This window comes from Corella eumyota, chromosome 1 (assembly GCF_963082875.1).
Source record: "Corella eumyota chromosome 1, kaCorEumy4.1, whole genome shotgun sequence".
NCBI classification, from domain to species: Eukaryota; Metazoa; Chordata; class Ascidiacea; order Phlebobranchia; family Corellidae; genus Corella; species Corella eumyota.
Window position 1 is genome coordinate 9,995,978 of NC_137490.1, and position 20,471 is coordinate 10,016,448.

Sequence of the window (20,471 nt, forward strand, 5' to 3'; positions counted from 1 at the left end):
AATAAAAAAAAAACTCGGTATTTTAATTTATTAAATAAATTTATTTTAGTTGTTTCACTAAAATATAAAATTTTAGTAAATAATCAAACAAAACAAAATGCAAAAAATTTTTTTTTTAATTTTACAACCTTTTCATAGAAACCCAAGTTGTATCAAATATTCCCATCAACCTTAAAACACCTTCTAATATGTCTCTGATTACATCTGGCGGCATTCTCAGTGCCCTTATTTCTGACAATGTTGTTGGGTTAATGTTACCAACTGCCTTTTTAGCAGCTGTTATTAAAGGTTGGACCTGAAATATTGAAAAGCTAAATTTTAAAATTCGAACTGCTTTGCTATTTTATGAAATAAAGATAGTTTTACGTTTTTTAAATTAATATACCATATTTGGTGCAAGAGTTAGTTTTACAACAGTTGGGTATATTTATTATTCATCTTTGGTATTTATTAATGTCAGAAAAATATATTAAAATAACGATTTAAAAGAATCAATAATTAATCAATAAACACAAAAATATTGTGCCAATCAAATATTAGGTGCATTTCCCCTACATATGCAATCCAAGAATTTGAATAAATATAAAGTTACAAACTTTAATATTTAATTTATTGTGCTGCAAATAAATTTGCTAGATTTAGGCGAGTTAGCACCCTTGGCTGGTGTTACGTCAATGACTTAATCAAATTAAAAGATAAAATACCTCAGACATTTCAATGTCAATTGCCTTTTTTCTTTTATCAATGTTAACTCTCTCCTCGGCAGCTTGTTGTTTTAAACCACTCATTTCGTTCTTTTGCGTACTAGCATCCTAAAGATTAAGTTATCATTAAGGTATTGTTATTAAGCATAAAATTTGTTTAAAAAAATACCTGCATAGCAATTGTTATTTCTTTTAAAGCCACGTCAGCTTCTGCTTGTTTTTGTACAAGTAAAGTGCTTTGTTTTGCAGCCTTCTTTTTTAAATTGTCCACAAGTAAAGTTGCTTCATTTAATTTAGACAAACCAGCCTTAAAAAAAGAGTTATCATATATATTTAACTAAAAAATAAACTGAATAACACTTTATTAACCAAAATAAAAACCTATATTTAAATTATTTAAATTTATAAATAAGACTTTACAAACGTACAAAAACTTTTAATTTTTTTAGTTTAAACGATAGAAGTTTGAAATTTTAATTTCCAATTAATTAAAAATACTGTTCAAAATTTTTTCTGACGAATTTAATTAAACAAACCTGTAAATGACCCTGTTTTTTCATTAGATGTTCTTTTTCAGATTGGTAAACATTTTGATAAGTCCTCAAGAAAGTCATGTACCTTCGTGGAGTGGCATCCTGTTGTTTCTTTTTCCCACACATTTCATGGATTTTTACAAAGTTTTGACATAGTTGATTTGGGTTGAAGCCACTATTTCCTTGAAGTTGGTGGTTAAGCAACATTTCTGTGAGCTAAACAGAATTTTTACCTAATTTATTTTTTAAATGTGATTTTGCTACTTTTATAAAAAATTTTTTTTAGGAAAAAGTTAAAAATACATTTCAATTTTTGTTTAAAACTTATTGTTTGTATTTTAATATTTATTGATATATTAGTGCACACATTGCCATACTAAGAAAAATTTATACCTGTTTCATGCTATGTTTCTCCCAGTGATCCATCCACTGCACTTGACATAACTTATATAAAGCTGGATTGCTTTCACAGTTTATTGTAAAGTTTTTATGAGTACAATCCATTATAAGTGCTATATGAAGGTTACTCATTACCCCTATAAAAGCATTAAAATAGGAGAGGTTTAACAGATTACATTTTTTTAACACTGTATGCTATACCAAACTATTCGATGTTGTATTTAAATTATTTTTAAAAGTTTTTTTTTTCTTTAGTTTATTCAAAAAAATTTGTGTTAAAATATTAACAAACTTTTAGCAAAATAAGAATGGAGAGGTCCTCTATGCCCTGCATCTGATGCTTGATCTTTAATAGGGGCTAAAAGAGGGTCTAATTCTTCCATTGTATAAAGCCCTGGAACTTCTCCAGCTGAAAGAACACTGTTGATGAGCTCAAGAAAAGCAGGATGGACCAGTTGAAAGTCCTCCAACAAGAAAACAACCTAAAATTATTTATTTGCACAAAATTAAATTATTTTTCTAAAAAAAACATTTAAAAATAATTACAATTACAACTAAGGTTAATGCTACACACTAAAAATAAAAATAATATGTTTGTAATTGCAGCAGTGTTATTTGCCTTTTAAAATAAATAAAAATAACCAGATAAATGATTTAACCTGTTCGCCTTCAATACCAGCTTGTTGCATAACATTTTTTAAATCCAATTTAAATTGTTTCAGTCCATACATCCTTGAAACTTTTGGGGTGATCAAATTCATGCGATGTATGTGAGCACAAACCGCAACCGCTGTACGCCTTCCAACACCAGTTCGTCCGGCTAATAACAAACTACCACCGCGGGCAGAAATTACACGATCAACCCGAGCCATAAACTCAAGAACCTTAATTTTTTTTTATTAAATTGATATTTAAATCACTATAGAATTTAAACACCATGAATTTTTTTTATATGGTTAAATCTTGAAACATTTTTTGGATAAATATTAAAAAGTCAAAACCTCCTGAAAAACCAGTATGTTTATTTCTCTAACATCTCTACTATATCCAGCAACCGATTTCACAACCACATCTTTTAAATCAGTTGAAGAAAGGTGACCTAATGTTTTACCATGAATTGGTAATACTCCATCGCCTAAATTTAAAAATTGTTTTTTTTACTATTTGAAAAAATAGCCAAGATTTTTAACTTACTAAAAATGTTTGACACATAAAACAATTTTAATTTGGGAAAACTGTTTTTCTTTCCCTAACATTTTTGCAAATTTAAAATTTTATTTCTGTTACTTTACTCATTCTTCTTGTGTTTATTTATGTTTAATGTAAAAAAAGACAATAATACTATAAGACATTATTTAACGCCATGAACAAGTTTCATCCAATGGCAAAGTTTTCTATGGCAAATTTAAATATATTTGGTCATATTGTCTTAAACTGACAACTGTTTAAATTCGCAAGTACTGAATATAATGTTTTACTTAAGATTGGTTTGACGTGAAAATAATATAAAGAAAATAAATATACCAGTAAGTTCTTGTCTAGCTCCCATTGTAACATAGTACCCAGAGTTCATCGTTTCCAAGGAATTAGTTGACCAATCATGGGCCAGTATTGATGATAGAATCATGTCGAACCTGTCTCTACCTTTTGATCCCACAATTCGATCTCTAAAAAATATTAAAATATATAACATATTTAAGTTCAATTATTTGTTTAAAATGTGATTTTTTGCCTTTATTTAGCCTATACAAATAGTAACATTTGTTTTCCCAATCAAATCTTAAGTTAACCTTAGCAGTTTGTGATAATATTAACTATAAGTTCTTAATAGGTTTTACAGGAATTTATCTTATTTGATCAAGTGCTCCATGTTACAAAAACAGCAGGAATTTAATACAAAACCTAATGTGGTAAAGCCATGTGTTTCCATCAAGTAATTTTCTATTGATTTGGTATAAAATTTCAATTACCTTAAAATATTTATAACAGGTTTATATAACAGGTTTTAAAAATGCTAAAAAGCTCACCTGAATATTCTGCAAGCCTCGTAACTCCATACACTCAGTAAGGATTCTGGAGATCTTCCATCACTAACTAAACTTTCACGATCGTATCGTATTAAACTCGTGCACCATTGCGTCAAATGACGTGGCGTAAACATATAGTGGCCGTGATCATCACTAAGAAAAACTTTTCTTACTTCTTCGTAAACCTGATATTTAAATATAGTTATAAACTATATTTTTTTACCATAATAATTAGGATTTACATATTTGGCCACCTGTAACTTTAAAATAATAATTTTAGTTTATACACAACATAAAGTATTAGCCCAACTTATTTACCAATTTTTTAATAATTTTACCAAAACAAAACATTGCAAAAATTTCAACAAAATAATAAAAACTATAAATAAAAGATTCCCCACCTGAACCATAGAAGAAGCAAGTTGTTGAATTTTAGATGGTGAACCCCACACAGTATGATGTTGTAATTCTTCAATGTGGTGTAACACTGAAGTCATATAAGCAGTGTAGATTGCACATAAGTCATCAGAATCTGGATAGTTTATGCTCAATATTCTTACTCGAGAAGTAAATCTGTTAAATAAAAATTTACATAAACTATTTAAATTTAAACTGATATAGACAAAAATATTCATATTTTATTAAATCTGTTAAGTTTTGTTTTTTAATTCAAAAAATATATTTATATATGTAAAAGATATAACCAACAACACACCTTGTTGTAAGAATATGTCTTCCAAGTGTGGTGGCTGCATTCATAGAAGCTACAATTTGAATTCTATCCAAAACCACCCATTCATTCTCGTTGTCATAGAAACCATGATAGGTTAATAACTGAACAATAATAAAAATTATATTTATTATTTTAACAAAAATATAAAACAACCAAACTTCTATACCCAGTTTATTTAAGAATTAAGACAAAATCACAAATCAAATTTAACCTGTTGTATAAAAGCAATAGTTTGACTTGTTCCCCATTTATCAGGTTTTGGAAGGTTTATATCTTTTAAATATAAGACTAAATTTTCACATTCTCGGGGCCTTAGTGCTGTGCTAGTTCCACCAGTACTAAAAAAATTAGTTTAAAGTATTATAATTTTATAGAACTGGAAAAGCGTAAGTATAGCAATTTTTTTCATCAACACAAATATAAATGTTTTTAAAAACATTTTTATTTTTTTAGAACAAGTTTACCTCCCCCCAGCACTTATAACCATGCAGGTTTGCTGTAACTTTTGAATTAGATGAGTTGGTGATGTCTGTGCACTGCAGTGTATAGTTGCAACCTTAAATACAGTATAAGATTATACAAACACAAATACATGTTTCAATTAGATTTCTTGAAAAAAATTTTAAAATATTGAATTTAAAAAATATTTGACCTGAGTAGACCTCAGTTGATTGAAGCACTGATGTAAAAGCATACTCTTTCCACAACCATCAGGTCCTACCACTATAAAGGGATGCCGGTTACCAGGAGTTAACCAACTCATTACATGACTTATGCATTTTTGCATCTCCACTGTTTCAATCTATATTTAATAAAAAAGTTAACAGATCAAGTTAAGGAAAATTAATTAAAAAATGCTACACCAATAAAGTGGATGGTGGCATGGTATTGTAATAAACATTTTTTTATGTCTAGACAATCAACCTTCTGACATAAAAAATTAATTTTTTTTTAAATCCAACCTCATAGGTTTAATTAGCAAGCTTAGTTGACTATTTACACTTGTTTAAAATTACAAAAATCTTTTTACCATAGGAAATTGTTCCAATTGCAAAACATCATTGGGCGATATAACAATTGCATTCACATCCATTTGATATGACTCAAGACGACCTATAAAACAAAACATTTTAATATCCTCTGCAAGACAAAAAGCTAAACTTTTTATATATATTACATTCTACAATGTACTTTAACTTGCACAAACAACATACCACTTTTTATATTGTAGAATACATTAGTTGGGTTTTTTGAATCAGGGGGAGACTCATGTGCCCATTGCAACACTTCTTTTGCAAGATCATTTTGACTTGCTGCAGACAAATTACCTCCCAAACCTGAAAAAATATTAAAAACAGTTTTGTAAGCACAATAAAACAAAATGTACAAATTGCAATTTAGAAAATATAATAATATAAGAGTTTTAATAAAAAAAAGGATAGTTGTTGTAAAATGATTATATTAACCTAATAGCCGATGCAGAAGCAAGTTTATTTAAATAACTTATGTATACTGATCAAATTTATGCTATGAATTTACTTTTGCGAAAAATAATTATCCGCAAAATGTATTGAAATAAATATAAACTGAAAAAAATCCCAGTCTATTTACATACAAGATAAAATAATAAAAGTTTCTATAAAAAAAGAATTAAATGGTTTATTTTTTACCTTTAATTAATCCAACTACAAAAGATAATTTTTCTTTGCAACCCACTAGATGAGAAAGTCCATTTAAAACAATTCCAACTAGACTACAATCCACGACCAACCCAGAAGATCTTTTGACCCAGTTTAATGCTCTAAATAAATTTATAATTTTTAAAATATTTCACTAAGGAATTAAATTAATTTTAAATTTATGACTCAATACAATGTGCCCCTATGTAATGTAACTAAATTTGACAAAATTCTATTTTTTACACTTTTAACAATAACTTTTTTTGCAGCTTTACCAATACAATAATCCATAAAGTCATTACAAAAATATTTAGATTTTAAGTTACAAAATCTAAAAATATGCAGCAACATCAAAATTATTGCTAGAATTGAATCGAACCTGTAGAAATAATCTTCTACCCATCCTTCTAATTTTACTTGAAGATCTTCTTCTTGCTTCTTTATCCAAGAGTGAACAAGAGCTTTAACATCAGTGTCCTCATCACTAAGAAAAATCATTCCCATTCTACAATAAAATAAAAATATTTTTAACTCTAAACACTAACAAAAAAATTTTGAAAATATTCATTTTGAAATAAAACTGAGCACAATAAAAGCAATACTTATAAGTAAACACCAACATTAAAACTTGCTTTATTTTTACTGATGTTACAAAATCTACCCATCACTTTAGTACTAGTAGTATAGACAATTAAATTACATTTGTAAATGCATGAAAATTTTCAGAATTGTTTTTTTTTTTTACATAGTTAAAAAAATCGTCAACCCTTACCTAGAAATGGTGGCAGGTGAGGCACAGCTAAGGTCATGTGTCTCAAACAAAAAGTTAACATTGGGCCCAAACTGAATCCTCTCACCAGAGGGCATGGTAAGCAACCTGTTGTCATCTAATACAGAATTTAATGACTCAATCCATTCTGGATCAATGTCACCATCACATACAATCCATGAATGTATATCCTATGTAAAATATTCCCCGGGTAATTTGGATAGTAGTGAAGTATACAAAAAACAATTTTATTAAAATTTATAGTTAGTCTAAACAAAAAAAAATTAAATTTCGTTTTTGGTCTAAATATAATTTAATATAAACTTTCATTTAACAAAGCTAGAAACACAATCACTTATAGCAAAAACATTTTGACAACGATTCATTTTTTTATGAAACCAACTTAGTCATACTTAAAATTTTAAAAAGCTTACCAATGGTTCACGTACAACCTCCCGAGCACTATTTGTTAAAACCCCATCAGACCATTCTCTGGTATCCAGATCAATTTTACCAAGCAGCTGGGTTCTGGGCATTGCTTTGGGGTTTATAGTGTGAAGTTTTACTGTGTGTTTTAGTTTAGCTAAAGCACCACGTAATATTTGCCATAATGTGGTTTTGCCTAAAAAGAGTTTATATAAATATTTGAAAAATATGCATATTTTAGCAAATAAACTACAGTATACAATTTTTTTATTATTTTTATTTTATTTTTTTTTGTTTATATCTTTATTCTCGATGTGGAAAAATCGAATGCGCGACTTTAACATAGAGTAACATCAGTTACTCCGACCCAGTTTTCAGCAGTTTGGGATATTATAGATGTTATAGATTATAATTTGGGTATAGTGCCTAACTCAAGGGTGCTACAGCATGAGATCAGTAGGGATTGAACCTACGACCTCATGTGTGGTGTAGCAAGTGTTCTAACCACTACAACAAGCTATCGGTAAATTTTTTTTGCTTTAAAAATATTAGTAAGTAAATTATGTAATAAAAAAAATATTTTAACAATACAAAAGTATTAGTACCTGATCCAGAAGGTCCCACAACCACCACACCCATTCTTTGTTGAAGTTGTTCATAAAGTTCCATAATTTTTTTGATTTGACGATCTTGTGCAGCTAAGTGAAGTTCCTCACACATTTCATGAATTGCGTTTATCAAGTTCTCTTGTTCAATATCTAATTATAATTTTATCTTTTTTTAAAAATTGTTTTGCCTTATTTAAAACAGATATTCTTCAAAGTTGTCATATTAAAAAAATTGTTTCTTTTTTATGCAGGTCTGTTACAATTAAACAAAATAAGACAATAAAGCATAACATGATATTAAATAAAAACACAACATTTATGTTTGCAAACCTTTGAACTGGACATTAGGAAACACATCTTTAACTAGTGCATCAAATCGTTGACTGTCACCAAATGTTAGTTTTGATAAAGTGTTTACTCTTAAGGCTTGCACCACTAATCTATATTCATCATCTGTTGTTACCTGCATCGATAGAAAAAATATTTTACAAAGTCCTTAATGAAAAATTAAGAAAAAATAAAGAAACAAGTTGTCAAAAAAACACTTTTCCTAATATTCCCAATACCAAACAAATTATAATTGTGAATATTCCCACAAAAAAGCATACTTTGTTTGTTCCATTAGCATTTGTTTCAAGTTTTCTTCTAAGTGCATGTAATGCTTGTCCACTACCTCTTAAAACAGTTTTTAAAGCTCTTAAACCCCAGTCATAATGCTGCTGGAGTGTTAGTAACTCCTTACTTAATGTAAACACAGCAACTAGTTTTCGTCCAAGCGCTTTTCCTTCTTTAAAGCCTTCAGAAAATAAGATTACCTACAAATAAAAACAAGCATGTATTTGTAAAAGTATTTCTAAAAATTAAAAACAAATATTAAATTGAAGTAACAAAATAAGATTGTTAAATAAAAGTTGGAAGAAAATTTTAATATGTGATTTTTTTATGTTAGAAGTTGAAAAAAAAACTCGTTAACTATATAAGTACTTCTGCAATAAGATCATTATCGGGCTTCGACATGGCCACTGGTCTAAAGAGTTGTTTTAAATTGTCAGGAAGTTTTTGTCTGCCACCATATCCCTTCCCTGCAGGGTTCATAGTAATAAAAATTCCGGAATTTGAGTTTATATCAACCTAATAAATAGCAAATAATTAATTAAGTTTTAAAATAAAACTGCTTGGTTTGCCTAAAAATTTTTAGTACCAATTAAAAATTTATAACACACTTATATTATAATCAAAAAAGGCTTAAGAGATGCATCTGTCCGAAACTTTCCTCAGTAAATAAAAAAATAAAAATTGCACAGAAAAATGATATTTACATATTTTGGATAACATTGCAGTTTTATAAAATACAAGCTACATTAATTTTAGACTACAATAAATTGGTTTTCCCATTAACTTTATGCAAACTAACCTGTCTTCCCAACAATTCAACAACAGGTGCTTTATTTTTTAAAGCAGCTTGAATAACTTGAATGTCCATAGAGACAGTAGATAACACTGCTTCCTCCAATCTGTTAAACTCATCAAAACAACCCCAAGCTCCACACTTTACTAACCCTACAAATATTCGACCCATAGACTTTACATCAATACCCTGCAATAAAATTTTTTTCTTACTTAAACAGAACATTTAACTAAGTTTTAAATATTGACTCCCTTATTAAGTTTAAATTATTAAATCTTTGACAAGTAATACCTCGTCGCAATTAAACACCAAAACTTGTCTTCCAAACAAGCCTCCAAGTGCTTTAACTGACTCTGTTTTACCAGTTCCAGCAGGTCCATATGGGTTACCTCCTAAGCCCATATGCATGCCTTGTGTGAGAGTCAAATAGCATTTATCAGTAAGGGGAGTGTGCACTAATTTTTGTGCATTTCCCTACATAAAAACAGTCATAATTGTTTAAATCAATGGCAATTGATAATCAATATAAAACTTTAATTTTTCATTCAATATTAACAAACTAAAATACCTGTTGCTTTTAGTTATATTTTTTTAGACAAGATTAGTTAGTAACAGTAATTCTTAACAATACAAATTGTTTTAATCTCATTTTACTTATACTTAAAATTTCATTTTTTCAACCTGATATTCGAAAGTGTAATTAAACTCAGCATCCACCATACGAATGGTAGTTGAACTATCAGAATAAAATCTTAGTTGTTTTTGCCAAAGCCACTCATTGGTGGAACTTATGGAAGCATGACTTAACTGACCAATCACATCAATGTTATGAATAACATCAAGTATAAGCGATTTTAGCTTTAGATCAAGAACATTAGCCTCTGTTAAAAAGAAAGTAAAAAAAGTAAGTTGTTAATTTCTAAAAATTTGCACATAGTATTAATCTTAACAAATTTAAATAAATAACTAAAAAATTTGATAAAAAATCAATTTAGAATTTAAGAACACTTGCCATTTTCTCCCAGTTCTTGTGCATTAATATAAACTGTAGTATAAGATTGCAAAGTTTTGCCTAACTCAGTTTGAAGTTGAGAAAGACGATGATCCGTAATCGAATTCTCACAATTTTGATTGAATATTATTTGCTCACCAAGGCATAAGATCTAAAGAGCAATTAATTCATACTTTTAGGTATTTTTACTTGATTCCAGTGTGATAAGCATAAGAAAGTTGTATAAGCCAATTGTTTAGTAAGCTACATATAAGTTAAATAATATAACAATCGTATAACCTAACAAAGTTATTTTGTGACCCAGTAAAAATATATAACCCAATCTATTATGTTAAAAAATCTAAGTGTATGAAAACTTTTTATAACACGTCAGTTACAACAAGCAATCTTAAACAAATTTAGGTACAACATAAAAAATATTTAACTTACACCACAATTAACACAAATAATAAAATCAAGAAAAAAAATACAAAAAATTTAAAAAAATTACTCAAATGTACTTAAAATCCCATGTCTAAAAGATTTTTAGACAAATATTTTAAACTAACTTGGGAAGGAAATTGATCTGATTCTTGCTTAGTTGTAGTTAGTTTGTTGCGCAGCAAAATTGATAACGTTTCTTTCATTTGCTCAGATAACTCCATCAACCATTCCTAAAAATACAAATTTGAAGTAATTGAACTCACTTTTTTCTTTATTAATATTAAAACTAAATTGTTTTTTTCTGATACAGGGAAAAAATTCGTGAGTCCCTTTAAAAAAAGTGTTTTTTTACTAAAATAATAAAATTAATAAATCAACAAATCGGGAAGTTTGCATTGTCTGTGCAACGATTTTTATGTAAGCTAGTCTTTACTGTGTTATAAGAAAATTGTTCAATGTTAACAAATATGGGAAAAACTAACTTTTTTTTTATTAAAATGTTTAACTATTTATTAAAATGCAATTTATAGCACATGTTTAGACTTCATTTGAGGGGAACTTAAACTATATTATAGTGCGGACACTTATCTTCAAATTTTAATAAATCATGATTTTAAGCATTAATTTGTTCTTGTTACATTAACTCAGGTCACAAACACGGAAAAGTTTTAAAAAGTTTCTTAAAATCATAAATTTTATTGTTTTCTAGATAAGATGCAAAAATAACATTACTACTATATCTTGATTATTTAAAAATTAAAAAAATAAAATTTAGTTTGAGTTAATTAATACCTCCACATCAGCAGAAACAGCGACAGGGTTGTGCAGTGGCACTATTTCACCATCTAAGCTTTTCATAGCTACAATTTGTTGTTGATCTGTTTTTTTGTTTAGTTCAAACTTGACAGAGTGAATACCCGCAAATAACTTTTTTAGGTGAGATTGAATTACAGTAGCATTTGTAGACTGCTCAAACATATTTGAATATCAAGTTTTGTAAACGTAAAGGGTTAAAGTTTATGTACATGCTTTTGAGCACAACCTTAAAGTTGTTTTTAGGACAAAACATAAAATCAACTTTATATTTTAAGTATGATTTATGCTTAGATTTTTAATTAATTAATTAGGTAAAATATTGCTGGGTAATGTCTTGTTTAAAAAAAGGCATAAAAGCAGTAAAAATTAAGCCTAAAAACAAGAAGTTGATAGTATTTTATGCAAAGCACAATAGGCTTTATCTTAAGTACAACATTCTGTATTTACAAAAATATATTTACCTGTCCCAATATTTCCAGTAGGTCATCATCACCAATAAAATAAAATCTTGGAAAAGCATTTCTTTTTTCTTCCAGATACTCGTTTAATGAACGTTGGCATCTTTGTAATTGATCCAACATTCCTGTCAGTTGGTTTCGCATTCCTGTTCGTCCAACAATCGACAAAACTCGTCCATCGCAAGATATATCCGACATAATAGATCTATTAAACAATATAACTTTAAAATAACAAATTTTTTTTAAATATTTAAAAAAAAAATAATTCACAAAATTATAATAATAAGTATTTTTTATAATAAAGTTAAATCTATTGTAAACCTAAAATCAGAGTCCACTCGACTAAATCTTCCTTGTTCTTTAGGTAGAGCTCCATGCCCAAATATAGGCTCCAAATATACCCATTTTCTTTGTATTGAGTTTAAAACACGAAGATATTCATCTAACTCGACCAATTTTTTTTCCCAGTTTCCAGCTTTATCCTCGAAACCAGAATAATATGGAGAATCTTTAAGAGACTGAAGCAAACATTGATTATCACCAACCTAAAAAATAAATTTAAAGTTGTTTTTTTATGAACATTAATATAATTTTTTTATTATTTTGCCAAGTAGATATTGAAACCATAAAAAAATAAAAACAAAACAAACAATAAATACAGATAACCTCATTTAGCAAATCTTTCCATTCTTTAATAAGTTTCAAGGAGTTATTCGTACTATTCTGGTATTTAGTAAACAAAAACATAGCTCCTGCCCCCCATAAATCTAATTCTCGTAGTGCTTCTCTTATAGTTACTTCTCCTTGAGCCTTACTGTTTAATTCCTGTAAAGCGCCAAAAAAGTTGTGTTTGAATTTTTGCCAAAACAAAGTACTTTAAAACAAAACTTTAAATTTAAAAGAAAAACGTCTTAGTTCAGTACTTAACTGAAAAAAAACCTGCAGAACCAATCAAATAAATTAAACTTTAATATTTAACCTTTAGATTAGCCAAGTTTTCCACAATAGCTGGTGCAACATACAAAATATTATGAAAAGTTAGTCTTTCTAATGTTGTGCCTCGTGGCAGACCAACAAGCCTAAACAAATCTAACCAATGATCATGTGATAGATGCTCTCCTCTCACATACTTCAACACTGGAATTAATTCCTACAAAACAATTGTTATACAAATAATTTAAACCTCATTTAATTTTAAAATAATAACATTTTATTTATTTATAGGTAATTAAACTTGAAACCCTAAACATACCCTATTTTACCACAATTAACAAATCTACTAATAGATTAATCCTTTACCTTATAAACATCGATGTCTTTTTGAAGCTTAACTGACATAACAGAAGGCCCTTGCTGTCTTAACCGATCATCCCAAGTAAGCAAAAATTCCTCAAACAAATGTGTTTTTGATCTGAACATGAAAGAGGTAATAAACTATTAAAACCTGAATTACATTATCACAAAAAAACAAATTGTAAGTAAACATAGTAAACTTGAACTTAAAATGGTAAAATTATGGAATGCCTGTAAAAGAAATGCAATAGATAAAATGCAATAGATCAAAATGTAAAAGTTGATTTAAATACTGAAATCTTAATCTTACCTAAATGAAATCCAATCTTGAGAAGACATTTCACTTAACCCAGAATGAAAATCTTCATAAAGTAACCAAGTCACTTCTAATCCCTCTAAATCCACCCTCAACTCATCTGCAAGTGTAAAATCAGGTACTGGAAGCTCAAAATGACCACAGTCCTTACTATAATGAAAAAAAATTAGTGCTTAGTTGTTAAAAAAATAAAATTTAAGCTGTAATTACAATATTTTAAACAGTTTTTGTCCCACATCTGATTTTAAGTTTAAATATATTAAAAACAATTAAAAAACTTGTTAAAAATTAATCAAAAGAAAAAATAAAACTAGGATTAAAATTAACAATTCTTACATTAGTTGTTCTTTAACTTGGTTAAGATCAGCGAATTCTTCTTTCCTTTCCTTTATTGCTTTTACTGCATTTGCCAATCTTAATTTATCCCCTGATTCTATAACATCATCACCTGGTTTAAGTTGTTGCCACTGAGCAGAAAACTTTTCCAGTTCAACTTTGAACGACTGAACTCTTGATTCTACTCCAGTCTTCATAACTATTATCTTATAAGTCAAAATATTATTTTACTTATTTATTATTATTTTTAACAATTGCAAATATAAATTAATCTAAGTGCTAGGCTAATAGATATTTTAAATTATTTGAAAAAATTACAAATTACTGTCAATAAGTTTAAAAATACTAAAAAAAAATATTCTACACTAACTTGTCCTTTAATAATCTCTTGATGACTTTCCATTAGAATATCCATAGAATCCCATTTAGCTCTTAAGGAAGCAAGAGCACCTCCGATTCCCTCTCCACGCATCTTTCTTAACAATGAATCAAATTTCTGGGCTTGCACATATCTTTGTTGATGCCCTGGCATTGCTTCTTTTAACTCTTGGTGTCTAAAAATGCAAAAAAATAACAAATGTTGAAATGTTCGATTTTCTTTATAATAAAATAAAAATATAAAAATTTAAAGAATACTTAGCATTTGCTTCACCAATTTCCTGTATAGTTTGTGGCATAGTCTGTAATGAATCGCTTGCAGATGAAACAAAACCACTCAATACATCAACATCTTTAAAAATACTATTTTTAAGTGAAACAATTAACACTTCAAATATATGTTGAAGTTGATCATCTACAGCAGTTTTTACAGGAGCTGTTGAAATGGTCAAACAATCAACTTTTTCAACAGTTAAAAGTTTTTCAATGTCTTTACCTGCAAAATAGGATTGTATGTGTTAAAAACTATTTCACTCGGGACAAATTATCCAAATTGACTGATTAAGCTTTAATAAATAATTGATTGAAGTAAATATAGCTTATATAAATTAGTGTTTATTTTATAATAACATTTTAATAATAAAATAACATTAAAAAATAGTGAAAAGATATTATGAGTTGTAATTATTATGTTTTACACAAACACAGTTATAAAATTAAATATTACATTACCTTTTAGTTTAACCATTTTAAAGTTGCGTTCATAGTCATCATAACTGTTGCAATGAGTGTTAACCAGCTCTTCAATGTCAACTTTTCCCAAAACAACCCACTCTTCAAATCTGTCTTGTAATGCTCTTAAACGCCTAAAAAAAACATGTTTTAAAAAATATAATATATTTAAAATATCTATTTAAAAATATTGAGTAGCCTTCTTTTAAAACTTAACCTACTTAAACAAATCCTCAGCTTTTTTGTAAATGGCATAAAAACTATCCGCATTTCTGTCAATCATAATTGGATAAACAACTTGACCAGTGGCCGCTGGATCATCTCCAACTTCTGTAACTCCTCGAAATAAACCAGGGATGCCAATAAACTTTTTCATTTCCCGATAAAACTTCGCACGAATTTCTTCGAAGGCCGGTCTGAATTGTAACCTTCCTTGTCTGTAAAATAAAATAACAAAAATAAAAAAAGAAATAAACATGATCAACATTGCAATTTTAATAAAAACCACGTTACAAGTCTCTTTTTTAAAAACTTGTTTAAAATATTCTGTTTATTATTTTTACAAAAACTACAAAAATTTGGCTTTAACAAAAAAATAATTTATTATCACTGTATGGCACTACACCTATTATAACATTCAACCAACCTAAACACTAAATCCACTCTTATCTCTGGTAAATTATGATTAATTGCCTCCAAACCCATCTGATACTGGTGCTCCAGTGCCTTATAAATCTGACGATTCCAATGTGCTCTCCAAGGTCCAACAGATGCAGAATCACTTCCCGTTTTCCTTCTCTGCACCTCAGAAATAATTTTGCGAATATCAGACAGAGAGTCCTTCCAGCGTTGTTGGTTGTTAAGAAGATCAATGCTCATAAGTTTAACAACCTGGAAAAAGGGGTTGACACATAAACCAACATATAAAACTTCCTCTTATAGATGATTGTGTCGCCATATTCTGAATTTGTTTCAGAATAAAGATTCTTTTCATAAAAAATAGACTTATTGTAACATGTGCATAACAACAATTAAGGTCTTACAAAAACTTTAAAAAAAAACATTAATACCTTATCACAAATAACAGAATGCTGTTTCCTTAAGCTTCTGTTTTCAGTGGTCAACTTATCAGCTGCATCGTGTAACTTTTTAATATATTCCTCCAATTCTTCAGGTTTATCCCATGTAATATGCACCTTTTCATCACCATTCACCTTCAACAAATAAATGACATTTTGAAGTTTGCTGCTATGTACAACTTCTACTAAAATTCATTTAACTAAAATCGAAGGATAATTTAAAAAAATAAACAAATCTAAAATACTAAGCATAAAAAATCAATTTTTAGTACCATAAAAATAACATTATTTTAATTAATGATTCTATTTAAATGTTTGTTCTAGGTATATCTAATTATTTTAATAAAGGTAGTTTTGTTTTTTACTTTGCTGCCAGCTTTTGGTTTCTTGATAATTTTCTCAAAATTAAGGGCAGATTCCAATAGCAATGGTCTTTGACTTGTAATCATTTGTTGATCAATTGTGTTGTAAAAGTGGGCAACCTATTAAAATATAATGTATTATGCAATTCATTTATTAAATTTTTACTACAAATGTACTCACAAATAGTTTATATAAAAAAAATAATTGTTTAGCGACTGTACAGTGTTATTTTTGTCCTACGTAACGAAAAAAAAACAATACTTGTTTTAAAATAACAGCATGTTTGTAAAATTTTTGTGCATGTGCTGCTGCATGTTGTAGTTTAGAAGGAATCCGATGTCCCAAACCAGCTAACTGCCTGACTTCTCTCAATAAAGATACAGTTCGATCCGAATAATGAACTGTTAGCCGACCGTCTCGATGATCTAACTCCATAACTCGACTGTTGTTTTGCAAACTAAACATAAATCTTTTTATCAGGTTGTATTTTGAGATGCAAAATTGATAAACAAAAAATTGGTTATGACTTAAATAAAAAATAAAGGCAACGTTCATAAAGTTGAGATCATTTTTAGAAATAGTAACCGAGGTTGAAACTGTTAACTGCATAGATTTAAATATTTCACAATTTACAAATGTATGTTTCTTTCAATAAATTTTAAATCAATGTTTTATTTAAAAAAAACACTTATGTAAATAGATGTTTGTAGTTAATATCAAAGATAGGCCAATCAAACATGAGTCGAGTACTTGGCCTGAGTATTAAAAATATCTTAATACTAATGTTCGTCGAGCATTTTTTGGTACTTCGATGTCAAGTAATAATTTGCCATTTAAAAAAAGTATAAGATTTACTTAACATAAAAACCACGAGGTTTGCCATTTTAAATACATTATAAATTACTCTAAATTATATTACGTTAATTTTTTGTTTGTTTGTCAATTTAGTTGTTGTGCAATTTTAGTAGCAAAAAATTTTGTGCAAAAACTGTCATTTTCAGCCTATTAATACTGAAATTTTTCGCCCAATAAACGTTTGGACAAATCATATCGCTATCAGCAGTGAGTAGTTTTGCCAATGTTAAACACTTTATAATCTATAAGTATGAGTTTTTTGACAAATCTTTGCAGTTTTAATTACTATGCGAGTAAGATTCTTGTGAGTAGTCACACGTTTTAATGACGTCTTAACCAAGTACTCGGCCGAGTTTGCGACAAAATACCAAGGCTCGCTGAGTCAAAGTAATTTGGCTTTCAGCCCTCCCTGATTAATATAATTAATAGCAAAAGAATGTTTACCTCACAGGATCATTAATATCATCCAGTGATGACATCATGTACTCAGACCAGGAAAGAAATTGTTCTTGTCTATAAGCTTCCATTTCCTCTCTTATTTTTACAGAAAAATCTTTGAACCTCTCAAATCCGTGTAAAGTGAAAAGAAGTTGAGATGATGATTTTAAAACATCATTTATCTAAAATTAATTTTTTTGTTTTCTTTAAACAATCTTAAATTTAAGAAAACATCTTAAAATACTTAGAAAACCTAAAAAAAGTTGAAAAAAAGGGTTTTACACAAAAACTATTGCTTTTTATAATAAAACTCATAAAATCAAATCACCTTCGCTTCAAGTTGTTTAACCCATATAATATTACTAACAACTTCAGATAAGTTTTTTCCATTTGATTTGCCTATATTTATTCCTTCTCTAGAATGCTGACGAAACTCACTTTTTAAAGACTAAAAATATAAAAAAAAACATTTAAATTATATACACTACATACTTATTTTTAAAATTTACTTCATCATTTTATTTTTATTGCGGGTTTGTCTAATCAATTTATGTTTGCCAAAAATCAAATATTACAATACACAAAAATATTATTAGGTGTGTGGAGATAATGAATAATTTCAAGTATTAATTCAATTTAGATTCCCTGATTTAATATTTTAATTCCAATACTTTGTATGTAAAACAGTAGTCAATAGAAATCACTTTTAAGACCACATGATTAAATTTAATTGTGCTTTTCTTATAAATGACAAATTTAATAGTTTTTTTCCTAACAAGCAAATATACCTGGTTATAAGTTTTATACATAAGGTTCATGATATAGGCTTTTGTTCTATTTAATAAAAAGAATACTAATAAAAAATTGAATCTGTTTTAAAATATGCAACTTCAAATTGACGATATCATCTAACGACATTGTAAAACATTTGTCTGGTTAATTTTTTAAGAATTGCGTTATGTTAAACACTTTTAAAAAATCAACTTGGGTAGTTAAGAATTGACTTGACAATTAATTTTTTACATTCCCATATGTTAAATAGTCACCTTAGTATAGTTGGTTAAAAGACTCAACAAAGCTTCCCGTTCAGGTGTTAGAGCTTTACTAACTCTTGGCCTTTTTATAAGATCATGATTTCTTTTAAACTCATGTAAAAGCTGATGAACCTAAATTAACAAAATATTTAAAAGTGACAAAATAAAAAAAATGCTAAATCTATTTTTAGCAAATAATTATTATATAGTTAAATAAAAAAATAAAAGTAGTTGTAAAGATAAAACGACATAAGAAGAAACAAGAATATAATTAAGGTCATTATATTTTTTTATTTGCAAACCTTTCCTGAAGAATCCTTTAAAGTTCTTCGCAGCTTTCCAGCAACAGCATCTTCTGCTGGTTGTAAAGCTCGCTCATAACTAACCACAGCAGACCGCCATGCAGGCTCTGTGTATGAATTGTAATGTAATGCTGAGAAATGACCAAATGCTTGAAAAAGATTGCTTGATTCTGCAAGGCGTTCTCGCTCAGCTGATGACAAAAGACGCAAGAGATGCTCATAAACACTGCGAAGCTCTAAAATCTAAAACATTTATTTTAGAAAAAAAAATAAAATATAAAGAAAACAATTCCACCTAAGTTGTATAATATTCAAAACTACAATGAATAAACCATACATACCTCCTGAAACCTTTGCATACAGGGAATAACATTTTTTGCTCGGTACTTTCCCGTTTTCCATTGATGGGAAGGATATTGCTTCCACAACTTTGATGTTAAGGTTTCGGTAATGTTGATCCATCGTTCACATAAAGCAATAGATTGTTGTAAACCATCTTTGACCAAAATATAAGAATCCTTCCAAACCGAGTTAAACTTTTTCAAATAGATAGATATAAAGCGACAAATCTCATCTCCTTTGAAATTAAATATAAACATCATTGCATTATAATAAAATTGCCATAGGTGGGCACAGTTAAACGAAAAAGCAACTTCGTTAAATGGTTATTCGTTACACATAACAGTAACTTCGCTAACGTTTTTTCGGTAAATTAAACCAAGTGTAACGGAATTTATCGTTAAACGTTAACGTTAAAATTTAATTAAAACAAACAAAGAAATTACCTTTTTTATAAAAAAGATTTAAAAAAAATAGTTTTTCTCTTAATCCATGTTTTAACTAGATGAAAATGGTTAAGAAGAAGTTTTTAAAACTGGCATAGGCCTAATGCCCAAATAACAGTGGCCGGATAGTAATTACTTACATCGTTTAAAAATTGCGACGATTAAACCCGATAAACGGCAATTTTAAACATATATATTCCTTATATTACCATGGATTTACTTGTGAAATATTGAGTTAACGGGCTTAATTTAACGGAAGCACAATTTAACGAAAGTTAACAGGTCCGATAACGATTTTTAAAATTAACTTAAAAGTTAAATTTTAACAAAAAAATTAACTTCGTTATTTAACGTTTAACGCATTAACGATTTGGTGCCCACCTTTGAAAATTGCCTTGCCCAAAACTTAATTATAAATAAAAAAAATTTTGTTAAATTTTTAAAATAAAAATAAAAATTCTAAAATAAAATAAGATTGACTATTTTTGATTTTAACTAATTAAAAACATGTAATAAATTTACACCACATTAAATATATTAACTCGTAATTTTTCTGACAATTTAA

At 28.1% G+C, this 20,471-nt stretch overlaps 1 protein-coding gene across 2 annotated transcripts in view; it reads right to left on the bottom strand.

Moving 5' to 3' along the window:
* The window catches only part of LOC145755868 (cytoplasmic dynein 2 heavy chain 1-like), a 34,335-nt gene that overhangs the window by 10,246 nt on the left and 3,618 nt on the right, over nucleotides 1–20,471 (bottom strand). For both annotated transcript variants that reach the window (XM_082572113.1, XM_082572106.1), the window contains exons 6-56: nucleotides 19,463–19,698; nucleotides 19,122–19,364; nucleotides 18,832–18,951; nucleotides 18,114–18,233; nucleotides 17,792–17,967; nucleotides 16,754–16,949; nucleotides 16,495–16,611; nucleotides 16,121–16,264; nucleotides 15,697–15,941; nucleotides 15,272–15,487; nucleotides 15,051–15,184; nucleotides 14,577–14,814; nucleotides 14,311–14,494; nucleotides 13,941–14,146; nucleotides 13,599–13,754; nucleotides 13,295–13,406; nucleotides 12,975–13,145; nucleotides 12,662–12,820; nucleotides 12,317–12,540; nucleotides 11,999–12,200; nucleotides 11,514–11,687; nucleotides 10,847–10,951; nucleotides 10,299–10,449; nucleotides 9,968–10,167; nucleotides 9,578–9,760; nucleotides 9,293–9,475; nucleotides 8,863–9,009; nucleotides 8,487–8,693; nucleotides 8,209–8,341; nucleotides 7,876–8,028; nucleotides 7,279–7,466; nucleotides 6,848–7,035; nucleotides 6,455–6,580; nucleotides 6,067–6,197; nucleotides 5,611–5,733; nucleotides 5,427–5,509; nucleotides 5,049–5,198; nucleotides 4,861–4,952; nucleotides 4,608–4,734; nucleotides 4,379–4,497; nucleotides 4,065–4,236; nucleotides 3,664–3,848; nucleotides 3,161–3,303; nucleotides 2,638–2,771; nucleotides 2,296–2,520; nucleotides 1,929–2,118; nucleotides 1,631–1,773; nucleotides 1,241–1,453; nucleotides 874–1,011; nucleotides 705–812; nucleotides 129–295 (exon numbers count right to left, since the gene is read on the bottom strand). In XM_082572113.1, the coding sequence (XP_082428239.1) occupies nucleotides 129–295; nucleotides 705–812; nucleotides 874–1,011; nucleotides 1,241–1,453; nucleotides 1,631–1,773; nucleotides 1,929–2,118; nucleotides 2,296–2,520; nucleotides 2,638–2,771; nucleotides 3,161–3,303; nucleotides 3,664–3,848; nucleotides 4,065–4,236; nucleotides 4,379–4,497; nucleotides 4,608–4,734; nucleotides 4,861–4,952; nucleotides 5,049–5,198; nucleotides 5,427–5,509; nucleotides 5,611–5,733; nucleotides 6,067–6,197; nucleotides 6,455–6,580; nucleotides 6,848–7,035; nucleotides 7,279–7,466; nucleotides 7,876–8,028; nucleotides 8,209–8,341; nucleotides 8,487–8,693; nucleotides 8,863–9,009; nucleotides 9,293–9,475; nucleotides 9,578–9,760; nucleotides 9,968–10,167; nucleotides 10,299–10,449; nucleotides 10,847–10,951; nucleotides 11,514–11,687; nucleotides 11,999–12,200; nucleotides 12,317–12,540; nucleotides 12,662–12,820; nucleotides 12,975–13,145; nucleotides 13,295–13,406; nucleotides 13,599–13,754; nucleotides 13,941–14,146; nucleotides 14,311–14,494; nucleotides 14,577–14,814; nucleotides 15,051–15,184; nucleotides 15,272–15,487; nucleotides 15,697–15,941; nucleotides 16,121–16,264; nucleotides 16,495–16,611; nucleotides 16,754–16,949; nucleotides 17,792–17,967; nucleotides 18,114–18,233; nucleotides 18,832–18,951; nucleotides 19,122–19,364; nucleotides 19,463–19,698 (8,380 nt within the window). The remainder of the gene's footprint in view (nucleotides 1–128; nucleotides 296–704; nucleotides 813–873; nucleotides 1,012–1,240; nucleotides 1,454–1,630; nucleotides 1,774–1,928; nucleotides 2,119–2,295; nucleotides 2,521–2,637; nucleotides 2,772–3,160; nucleotides 3,304–3,663; nucleotides 3,849–4,064; nucleotides 4,237–4,378; nucleotides 4,498–4,607; nucleotides 4,735–4,860; nucleotides 4,953–5,048; nucleotides 5,199–5,426; nucleotides 5,510–5,610; nucleotides 5,734–6,066; nucleotides 6,198–6,454; nucleotides 6,581–6,847; nucleotides 7,036–7,278; nucleotides 7,467–7,875; nucleotides 8,029–8,208; nucleotides 8,342–8,486; nucleotides 8,694–8,862; nucleotides 9,010–9,292; nucleotides 9,476–9,577; nucleotides 9,761–9,967; nucleotides 10,168–10,298; nucleotides 10,450–10,846; nucleotides 10,952–11,513; nucleotides 11,688–11,998; nucleotides 12,201–12,316; nucleotides 12,541–12,661; nucleotides 12,821–12,974; nucleotides 13,146–13,294; nucleotides 13,407–13,598; nucleotides 13,755–13,940; nucleotides 14,147–14,310; nucleotides 14,495–14,576; nucleotides 14,815–15,050; nucleotides 15,185–15,271; nucleotides 15,488–15,696; nucleotides 15,942–16,120; nucleotides 16,265–16,494; nucleotides 16,612–16,753; nucleotides 16,950–17,791; nucleotides 17,968–18,113; nucleotides 18,234–18,831; nucleotides 18,952–19,121; nucleotides 19,365–19,462; nucleotides 19,699–20,471) is intronic.